The sequence below is a fragment of the Medicago truncatula genome, chromosome 5 (assembly GCF_003473485.1).
Source record: "Medicago truncatula cultivar Jemalong A17 chromosome 5, MtrunA17r5.0-ANR, whole genome shotgun sequence".
Classification (NCBI taxonomy): domain Eukaryota; kingdom Viridiplantae; phylum Streptophyta; class Magnoliopsida; order Fabales; family Fabaceae; genus Medicago; species Medicago truncatula.
In genome coordinates this window covers 6,086,732-6,098,012 of record NC_053046.1, presented here as the reverse complement: position 1 = coordinate 6,098,012, position 11,281 = coordinate 6,086,732, and the positions used below count along the sequence as shown (strand labels likewise).

At 31.9% G+C, this 11,281-nt stretch overlaps 2 protein-coding genes across 3 annotated transcripts; both read right to left on the bottom strand.

Annotated features, from left to right (window-relative positions):
• Positions 1-3,735: 3,735 nt before the first annotated feature.
• LOC112421950 (uncharacterized) lies at positions 3,736-4,233 on the bottom strand. Its single transcript, XM_024784163.1, has one exon. The coding sequence runs from the start codon at positions 4,231-4,233 to the stop codon at positions 3,736-3,738; it is 498 nt and encodes a 165-aa protein (XP_024639931.1).
• A 155-nt stretch (positions 4,234-4,388) lies between these two features.
• On the bottom strand, positions 4,389-8,251 carry LOC11410593 (filament-like plant protein 7). 2 transcript variants are annotated; one of them, XM_003611646.4, is made up of 6 exons: positions 8,043-8,251; positions 7,741-7,867; positions 7,423-7,567; positions 5,324-7,121; positions 5,128-5,185; positions 4,389-5,041 (listed from the first exon to the last, which is right to left on the bottom strand). In XM_003611646.4, exons 2-6 carry the CDS (start codon positions 7,834-7,836, stop codon positions 4,589-4,591), a joined length of 2,550 nt encoding a protein of 849 aa, XP_003611694.2. In that variant the 5' UTR covers positions 7,837-7,867; positions 8,043-8,251; the 3' UTR covers positions 4,389-4,588. The 2 variants fall into 2 exon arrangements, with proteins under 2 accessions (XP_003611694.2, XP_024640371.1); XM_024784603.2 differs by having other exon boundaries at positions 8,056-8,251.
• Positions 8,252-11,281: the final 3,030 nt, after the last annotated feature.

Sequence of the window (11,281 nt, the reverse complement as noted above, 5' to 3'; positions counted from 1 at the left end):
TTTTTTTATTAAGATTCTAATATTGATAGGATCTTATTGAATATTATAGAAATTTGATTATGGGTGCGAATGAAAAATTCGAGTTGGACATCCATTTTTATTGTTTTTTTCTTCCTATTGTCTTCATTCTTTTTTTTAACCAAAAGAGTAGCTAGCAAAGGGCTAGGCTACCAAAATATATAAACAAAGGCGAAAATGAAAATCCAAGCAAAAGGAGGGGGGCATACAAAACCAAAACCTCCTTAGAAAGTTACAAAACGATACTCTGGCATCCCAGTTTTGTTCCTAGCTAAGGAAGACTTGATATAGTCAGGAGCATCCAACCAAATCTTAAGGTGATCAAGAGTTAGCCCTAGACTGGCTAGAGAATCAGCACATGCATTCCCCTCTCTAAATACATGAGTAGCAAAAAAAATCATAGAAGAAATAATATACATACAATTCTCTCATCTTTCTAACACAACGATGTTGCTTTTTTCTTTTCATAAATCGAATATACAAAACGAAAATTGGTCTATACAAATAGTAGTTTGATGAGATATTAACAAACTTAATTATTCAATTCACAGAAAACCATTATTAATTTTAAAAGGTAATGTGAATCACACTATTTTGATTAAATTAATTTAAAACCATTAATAGATTATCTTATATATTTATTGGAGAAAGGAAGGTCTTATACATTTATTGGAGAAAGGAAGGGGAATCACATGATTTTTATGCATTAATGATATGTAAACTATTTTTTTTCCTAGATAGTCAACTTATTTGAGAAGTTTGTATATATTAAATAAATTTTATACAAACATAATTTTAAGCATATATAAAAACGTTAAATAAATTAAAATGTATTATATTTTACGAACCATATTGGTATAAATATAATGTTAAAAATATAAAAATCACCCAAAAATAAGATAATTTAGCTCTGATTCTGTTTGTCGATCGGGTGAAAATTTTAATATCCAAGGTGAGTGGTTCACAACGGAATTTCTTAATGGTATTAAGAGCTCTGGGATTTCAAATCACTAGTTGAAACTAAGGGTGGGATGTCCAGTTATGCTGATGAGAAACATCGATCAGGCCAATGAACTGTGTAATGGTACGAAGCTGCCAGTCACACATCTAGGGAAGAGCACGATAGTTGCTACTGTAGTTACAGGAAAAAGGGCAGGTACGAGGGTATTCATTCCCAGGATGAATCTTATTCTGAGTGATCTAGGACTACCCTTCAAATTCAGGTGCATTCAATTTCCATTGACGCTTTGTTTTGCAATGACAATAAATAAAAGTCAGGGTCAACCTTTATCTCGAGTGGGAGTTTATATTCCTAAGCCCGTGTTCACGCATGGACAACTCTATGTCGCTGTCTCTCGAGTTACTTCTAGAAAAGGTTTGAAGTTGCTCATCTTGGATGAAGATAATAATGTTTGCAAGGAGACCACAAATGTTGTGCATCGTTAAGTTTTTCAAAAAGTATGATCATTTGTTATGTTTTAGAATTGTTGTTGCTATAATTTAGAAAACTAAAGTTGCGTATTGTTTGGAAGTCGTTTTTTTTAATTTCTTTGTAAGACGTACTGGTCATTACAGGACATGCAATTTCTATATAAGCAGATCCTCCTGCCATTGACTTTTAATTGATGCACTTTTCAGGTATAACAATACGCAGAACTTTTTTTTTACATCATTGTTACCCTAAAATACAATGTTTACATTAGACCATTGGTTTTGTAAAATATATAAACAAATAACAATCGGTGTTTCTGTAGCCCAAACTATATCTATACACACCCGTAAAAAAATTAACGTTTGCATTCACATACTAGGTGTATACATCTAACACTGACTATTATATTAAAAAATACAAATTTTTTAGTTTATATGATTAATAAAATACATTATGTCAACAAATAATAATATACAATACGTCGGCGTATTTTTGTAAAATATTACATATGCTAAGTTTAACAATGAGTACATCTTATACTACAAATAATTAGTATAAGTATAAATTCAAATACTTTAATCGTTATGTGCAATGTTTAGATATTTCAAACTATATACAAAATTAAGATGATATTTTTTTTCCATATTAAATTTAAATTATAACCACATTTATAACTTTAAATAACATAATATAAAATCTATATATTTGATCAAATTTTTTTTTATTTCCCCGTGCTTGGCACGGGCCACTATACTAGTTATCGTAAAAGTTGAACCAAACATAAACATAGTTATGTTTCTCTCTAAATCCTAGTATTTCTCTTGCTTCCATGTTTAGCTTTTCATTTTTTCAACCAAAATGTCCTTTAGCAAAAGGGATCATTTGAATTACGGTTAGTCATTGCAATTTGGGCAAAAGTGACATTTAAAAATTTCAATAAATGTGTCGATCAATTTGATTTTGTCAAATTCACCATATATATAATTTTTTTCTATCAAAATCTTCATTTTAAGCATTGTGATATGAGACTTAAAAAAATACATGAGTGAAATTAAATGTGAACCTCTCTTGTTTGCAGTGAGAAGGCATGCAATCGTATGATAATTGTACGGTGATGGTGGTGCTGACAAAATGTGAATCCAACCAACATACATCATGTTTCTCTCTAAATCGTAATATTTCTCTTGTTTCCATGTTTATATTAAATTCGCCATCAATTTAGACGTACATTTTTTATATCAAAATCTTCATTAATTTGAAGCAATATAATACGAGTGAAATTAAACGTGAACCTCTTAAATATTGTTTCGATTAGTGGTGTTATACATATTGAAGGAATGGTTCTTGAAAGTTCACAATAGTGGAGTGTTTTACTTGTAAGGAAAAGCCGGAAGATGTTCCCTTCTCTTTCTTTCTTTCGCAGGTAGGTGGTGGGGTGATTTAGGAGGTGGTGTCTTGAGTTGGTGAGTTTGGAGGATGGGAGTTTTTCTGATGTTTTTTGTCTAGTCGATGTTTTTTCGTTGTTGTTTATTTATCCTCTTTTGGTGTATTGTTTTCCTAATTTGTATTTTAGTCCATTGGACTTCCGTTGATGACTCCTTTTTGTAGCTTATTTCGTTTTTATCGATATATTTTTATTTGTCTTCTAAAAAAATATTTTTTTTATGCGTGTAGTATGTAATGAATAATTAAAGGGAAATATAATGATGAGGGGTTGATTTTTTTTTTGTTCCTTGATGAGGGGTTGATTAAAATGAGATATCTTATCTCGTCTTGTCTTGTCTTGATCTTGATAAATATAAATGAAAAAGAATATTGCATGTAACCCTAGCCCGCCAAATTGATTTTTCTCTTCACAAGGAAACCTTAGTCCACTTAAATTTAATAACAACATATTATAATACCCAATTTAAATGATGTGTTTTCTAAATGACAAACAATTATTAACTTATGTGTCCTAAAAATGACAAGCATGTTCATTGCAAGGCTCTAGCATATACACATAGCCTTTAACGATTCTTTCTTAAGACAATACAAATTATATGATATAAATAGATGAACATTGTGAACATCAAACCCATTTACAACTTGTATAAGGGAAGTTGTTATGCTCAAACCATTGATTTCAAAACCACAAAACTACATAATACAACAACAACGGGGTTTCAAATGCTTTGCTTAGTTTAAAAGTTTGTTGATTATTGTCTTTTGTAGGATAAACAAACTTTTAACAATTTTCGCTATTAAATTAGTATGCTTAACTTACTGAAAATGTTAACAAATTCCTATAATGAAAATTGTAGGATTCGACATTGAGAGACTAGATCTCCAAACTCAGTATTAGGAACAATAGATGATGAAAGGGAATCTGCAAATAACTTACAATCTGTTTCAAACCAGACAGAGTGAAATCCATTTGAAATAGCCATTTTGATAGCTTCGAGTAAAGCGATGGTTTCAGCTTCTAGGGACGAGGCATATAAGTGAATGTAACCTGATTTACCCAATACAAGTTGTCCCAAATGGTTCCTGAAGCACATTCCATACCCTATGGTAGAGTTGTTGTCAAACATGGCAGCATCCGTGTTGCATTTAATCGTACCAAACCGCGGTTTCACCCAAGAGGGAGTAAGCACTTGATTTTGCACTTGGAGCTTTGCTCTTTGCATACAACTCCATTCCTGTAAGGAGTCATTAGCACGGGAGATGATGTAAGCGGAAGTAGATTCTGATGCTTCCCATAACTTTGTGTTGCGACTTTTCCAGATGCTCCACAAGAGCATTGCGGCTAGGGGCTGTTGGTGGAGCAGCAACCTGTCAAACATCTGGGAGAAAAATACTCTAAATTTTGTTACCCTTTATAAACAGGCATTGAAATTTTGTTCCAATTAATCTTATCTACTTGCATTTACATTTGCTAAGTAATCAGAAGTATATATCTAAGAACAACAATGTTGCATTGCATTACATTATTAATAACATGAATTTTATTTTTCAGTAGTTTATTCAGCCGTATACACAAGAGTGAAGAGAAAAACACACAAACATTCCTCACCTCTCTCTGTTACAAATTACACCAATGTTAGATGCAAGTGTTTTTCGCTCTCAGAAAGTTTTCAACTAAACTCACACTGCATTTCACTTGTTAAACTGATACACTTGTTTTCGTTTCGGCTTTGTTCTTGTCCCTAGCATCCTTTTCCACAAGCTTAATCGTCCATATTTCTTGGCAGGTAAAATGGCCAAAGAATTGACATTAACATCGTCATCACGGCCTTTTAATCCTTTCAAAACTACGATCTTTTCAAGTGGCTGTATAAAATTTCTTTCGCTTGTTTTACAAAACTTGGCTTTTGCTTCATCTTCAGCAAGCATTTGATCCAATAGGGACGGTCGATTTTTCACCTTGTCTTTTAAGGGAACACTAACACTAGTTGTGTTTGTAATTATAGGACGACGATGAGCGGCAATAATGTTGTTGAAAATTGACACATCTGTTGTTGCAGCAATTGCCTTCAACTGCTTCTCAAGGTTAAGGATGGTTTCTTGACACTCTGCCAATTTCTCTGAAGCAGCTGTTATCTCCCATTCCTGCAGGATATGTAAACAAACAACCTTAACACAATATTGCAGCAGAAATGGATTTTCCTACTAAGGAATAAAACAGACGAACTTACATTTCGCACCAGCTCATTTTTCTGATTAACGTAACCATTTGAGCGCGCCCTTTTCGTGCTGAGACCATAAAAAATGATACATCAGTATGACAGTATTGAAATAAGAAAGTAAATGCTAAAATGTTCTGAAATCATATTACAGTATTGCATACATAACTAATAATATATATATTGAAGGATTAGAATTACTTCACACCTTTCAAGCTGAAGCTGAAGTTCAACACATTTTGTATCTAATTCTTCACAAAAGTGGTTCTTGCTCTCCAATTCCACTTCTAATGCTAAAATCTTGTGATAAGCCTCTTTTAATTCAGTTTCTGTAAGCTGAGTGTCAAGATATCTACTTAAGGATTTTTCATTTTGTATTTGATCTTCAAGTCTTCTGTTGGATTCTTTTAATGTTTGCAACTCCAATCTTAAGTTGGCAATAGTATTCTCTAATTCCTGAAATCGACTCGTATCCGCTTGCAACTTTTCTGCATCTGTGCACATTCCAACTTTAGCTTCATTTTCACTTTGTGTCTCATCCCAATCAAATTTCTTTTTGATGGCATCCTCCATACTTGAAACATCCCAAAGCGAAAAGCAGTGATTGATAATCCATTCCATGGTTGTAGTTAGTTCTGTGGCAAATCTTTCATGATCAGCCTTGCCATCCAGTATACTGTAACACATATTGAGAAATTTCTGTAAGACATCCCTGAAATCGGATGTTTTCCACTGAAAAGCACGGACCATGAAGGGATTTGAATTGTCGTTATCGTCAACAGGCATGTTGATCCCTTCAATAAGCTCAATCATTTTACCTATTGATTTATTCAGATCTTTTTGACATTGTGTTCTAGCTCTCTTTATCAATGAAGTCTCGGCATTAGATGGATCAAATTGACAATAATCTTTGCCTGAATCTAATGCGCGTTGATCTGGATCATTCAGGTGCTTTATAGCCAATTTAATATCCTCAAGTACATCATCAGGGTTAAAATCAGTAACACAATTTTGTTCCAACACCACTCTAACTACATCCTGAAACCAACCAGGAATATTACCCTTAAATATGTCACTGGAACATGTTTCCGGATTCGATGCAGCGAATTCCGAGATATGATCAGAATCAGACAATGGACTGATCTCATCTAGTATAGTCTCTGAGAAGCCAATTATTTCATTATTTGCTTCTACAGAAGCATGAGAAATTTCAGTGGCTTTTTCGACAGAAACCACTGCTAACTTTTCCATTTCAATGAAATCATCCATAAGGTTTATATCTGAAGGTCCAAAACTTTTGCATGACAATGATCCCAAATGTTTTGGACTTTTAAACCGCTCCGATTCTGAAATCAATGCAGAAGCCAAGGACTCCCCGCAGCTAACATTGTCATCACTGCCAATGTAAGACATTGATGCCAAAGATAACTCTTGCAATGCAACATGACTTCTAGGCTGCTCCGATGCTACTTGGTTTTTGGAATCAATCTCAGACTCAAGTTGCAACAGTTTTGACGCTGTTTGCGAAAGCATTACTCTTGAAAATTGGACTTCATTTCGAATATCAAGTTCCTTTTGAAGCACTCGAGCCTCATACATCAGAGAAGTATTATCCTTCTCAACAGACTCTAATCCAATCATCAATGCATTACGATCCACGTCTGCTTGATTCAATTGTCTTCTCAGATCATCAATCAAATTGTCTTTCGCGATAATAGATTTGTTAAGATAAGAATTTTCAATCACAGTTTTAGCAAGCCTTTTACTTTTCTCTGATAGCTGCTCCTCTAAAACAACGCGAGCTTGATCGAATTCTACAGAAACCTTCATTACAGCATCATAAATCCTTTGCTCTTGTTCCTCTCTAACAAAATGCAACTGCCGCATACATTCCTTGAGAGTACGATCCAAATGCGCAACTCTTTCTTCGTAAATTAGTTCCTGGTGTATAGATTCCTCGAGATGTTCCTTCATTGACAACATTTCAGCTTCTGCTTTCTCCCATCCTTCAAATGAACCTTTTATAAGAGACTGATATAACTGTTCTTAAAAAAAAATATGCATATTGATTTTAATTCATGCACTCGTAACTATAAGTGTAAAGAGTTCTCACACTCTCAATCAATCATAACCGCCGGATCATTAAACATTTGACCCTTATCATAACCACTTCTATCTGAAGTCACATACATGATTAGTTGTGATGTGCTAACAATGTAAAACTTTTCACACTGGCGATGCATGAAAATTAAACTCGATAATAATTTTGCGAGTTACTACTTAAAACTAGAAATGCATGAACATTACCTGACACTGCTTCTTGAACAATTTTTGTTTGTTTCTTCATATAATCATCTTTAGCATTACATTCAGAGAGTGTAAAGACAAGCTTATCATTTAATCTTTTTAATTCTTTCTCCAATTTTTCTTTATCAGACAGAAGTGCCTGCACCTAAAAACAGAAAAATAAAAACAAGACAAAAAAAAAATACCAATTAGTTGCATTTTAGAATCTAGATCTCTAACATATAGTTACATTTAGAATTATTTTGTCCATTTTATAATTAAAAAATAATAAATTAAGAACAGAATAATGGATGTTAGAAAAGGGTTAAAATTACCTACCTCTTCATTTTCATATGAAGTAAGATTTGCTTTGTCTGTTTCTAAAATTGTTTTCTCCCTTGTCTTTTTCCCCCACTCCCACTGCTTTTGATCCATTAGGAGAATTAGCCTTCAAATTATGCTGATTCTGCATGCATATTTTGGTCAAGGAAAAAATTATATACTGCTAAAAAAAGAAGTCTAAAATTCCAAATGGTTTGATCATGGCTACAAATACAATAACAACTTTAACCATATAATAATTAAATCTTGTAATCAAATAAATATTACAATGTAACTATAATCACAAGGAAAATATTTACCTTCCATACTTACATGACCTTCTAAGAATGAAGTTGAAGGTTGATAAGTTTAGGTGCAAGAAATGGTTAGTTAGAACATAGAAGTTGAGAAAGTGAAGAGAACAATGAATATGATAACGTGTTGTGTTTGATATCTCACCGACGCTCTGAGTTCAAGGAAAATGACTCACACTCCTCAACTAACAACTATCTCTGCTTTCTCTTTATTATAATAACTTCAAAAGATTGGATTTGGTATACAAACTACTAATAAAGAAATCTTATAAAGATATTTTAACTAACTTATTTAATGTTCTTTTTTCTAATATATATACTTCTTCATAAATCTTCTTATAAAATTAATAGAAGAGAAATGATATATATTTTTTTTTTAACAAACCAAAATGGAACATATAACATTAACAAAAGTGTTTCATCTTGTACAAGACGTGTAAAGAAAAACATCCAAAACAATTACAATGTCAAGTCACCGGTGCCATAAAAAGGAACGCCGCAACAAATTAAACTAAAGAAATAATAACATTATAAGACAACATCCATATAAGACAAAGGGTGCTGCCACCAATCATGCAATCCGAAAACAAAATATGCTTATTAGATTTTAGCCAATCATGATATATTTGTTAATATGTTTTTCATGATTAATCTTTTGTAGAAGAATCTAGCTCGTCATTTTTAGTGGAGACACTCCTATTAACTATATTTGTTTCGAATTTGATACCTTATGTGATTTGAGTTATATTTCACTCTACCTAATGTAAATATTGGTTGAGAAATGATAGTATGCATAATAGAATCATATTTTTATTACTAAATCAAGAAAGAAAAAGTAATATTAAGGCAATATGTCTATTTTAATCCTTTAAGTTTGATAAAAATACCAAATTTTTTTTTTTTTTTTTTTTTTATATACAAGGGAAAAGAGAAAGTAAGAAAAAATAAAATGTGATGGTAATATTGTTAACTAGTCATTGAAATAGTAAGTTTAATACGCTCTTTGGTCAAAAAGTATGATCTTTTTAATGTAAACTAGATGTATTTGTTAATAACATTATAGAGACTAATTTTTCAAGTGTCTTTTACATTCAAGTGAGTGGTAAACATTTAAATACTTCTAAGAACATCCACAAAGACAATCAATTTAAAAAAACTCATAAATGTTCTTAAGATGAAACTCACATATACAAATCACTAATTTATATATAATTTTTTTAATGAAAGTACTTACACTCAATATATCTAGTTCAGCATCTCTAAAAAAATTAAATATATATTCTTTTAAAGGTGTGATCTAGGCGTAAGAGATGAGAAAGAAAGTAGAAGTAACTATACAAACATTGATGGCTATTATTAGATGGAGGAGGTGCCTACTGCCTAATGGGTTTGGTCCCTATTAGCTAAAACACTTCCCATTCCAGATGCCTAAGAATTATAGTGTTTACTGTATGCCAAAACTTGGTTGGAATCCAAGACCTCATTTAATTTGAAGAGATTCATCTAAACATTATTAAAATTTTAATATGTTCTGTTCATCATAAACTTAATTAATAATCTGTAAAATAATATATATATATATATATATATATATATATATAAATAATTTTTCAAGAGAACGAGAAAAGGGGGAGAGATAGGGAGGGGAAAGTGTCGGTTTGGCTGTATTTGCATCATACTACTGTGTCATGTTTGAATCAACATGTGTCATTTGACCAAGTAGAACACAAGACACTCATCTACCACCAGTTTATGTACCCTGGACCTTAAGTAACTACGCAACCATCACATGCTTAAAATTTAATGATACTGTCATACTACTACTACTAGCAGTAGTGATTAAATAAGTAACCATAATTAACAACTTAAAATTCACATGCCAAAGTTTCTTTTTAATGTTCAAGTTAATTGTTTGAAAAATATGAAAAAATATTGATAAACACTCGAGTATTCAAATGAGAAATGGTAACTTTTGAACAATTCTTTTTACTCTCTTTTATTTTTCTCTCTCTTAAAAATTATGGTTGAGACCAACACAATCCTACAAAACCGGCTTATGAGGTGAGAATTATCCTCACTTATAGGTACATTATCAGACTAACTCATATCCGATGTGAGACTCTTAACCCTCTCTATTAATCTCAACTAATAAAAAAAGAGAAAAGAAGGTTATCATAAAATTGTTATCAAATTATTATACTCTCAACTATAAGAGTTGATATTGAATGGGGGGAGTTACATGTGAGTCACCACCACCTCGACTCTACAACATCACTTATTGGAATATTGAGCATATCGTATCTTCTGTTGGTCTACTTATTGGAATTGTTGCATTGAAAATTGGATTGAGGCCTACACATTTGTTTGCTGAATAAAGACTTGCAAGATCCCTGCCATAAAATCTTGTACCCCACCATACTATGCTATTTTTCGTCATTGACAGTTTTTGTTTGATTTTGGTTGATAGCATTTTTAACGCTATGCCACAAGAAACTATGTTTTTGAATTTTATTTATTTTTATAGATTTTCTCTACTAATTTTTTTTTTTTGTGTAAATTTTTTCTCTACTAAAATTAATCATGTTCTATACTTATCTACAATAAATTTAGGTATCTTTTTTGGTTCAAATAAAATTTTTAGTTTATCCCATAAAATTTAATCTCTTTCGTTTGAATATACACAAATACATTGTCGTAGGAAACATACAAAATTATATAACTTTCGTTCAATATTAATAAAAAAAATTGGTTAGTGGTTCATAATTGATATGTATTTGCAATTAAAATAAAACATCATTTCGATACCACCTCATTGCCACCATCCTCCTCAATTCATGTTATCGAAATGATGTTTTATTTAAAGTTGAATGAGTTGGAGAGACAACTTAACCATTTCATTCATAGATGACAAGTTGGTTAGTGGTGTACATTCACATATACCTCTCCTCAAAATAAACTAGTGGATGAGTTATCTCTCCAATGACAGGTTGTATGAGTTGGAGAGGCAACTTAACCATTTCATTCATGATGCTTGTGAAAATCAAATTGTGTCTTAAGGTATTGTGGCTCATTATTCAAAGATTCTCAAGGATGATATGACATACACTTCATGTTTTCCTAGATGGTGTCTGAAGATGGATTGTAATATTTGTCACTTCCAATATGAATAACTTTTTTAGGTCAAAGTGAAAATAGGAGGGTAAACAAAGTGATTTTTACACAAACATATCAGAGTTTTCTCAGAC

What these genes read in the sequence shown, in the direction of transcription:
- LOC11410593 (XM_003611646.4), bottom strand. Translation starts at nt 7,836, where the DNA reads ATGGATCAAAAGCAGTGGGAGTGGGGGAAAAAGACAAGGGAGAAAACA. An exon ending in CTTCATATGAAAATGAAGAG is followed by an intron (nt 7,568 to 7,740) that starts GTAGGTAATTTT and finishes TTCTGTTTTTAG; the next exon opens with GTGCAGGCACTTCTGTCTGA. An exon ending in CTTCAGCTTCAGCTTGAAAG is followed by an intron (nt 5,186 to 5,323) that starts GTGTGAAGTAAT and finishes TTATGGTCTCAG; the next exon opens with CACGAAAAGGGCGCGCTCAA.
- LOC112421950 (XM_024784163.1), bottom strand. Translation starts at nt 4,233, where the DNA reads ATGCTCTTGTGGAGCATCTGGAAAAGTCGCAACACAAAGTTATGGGAA.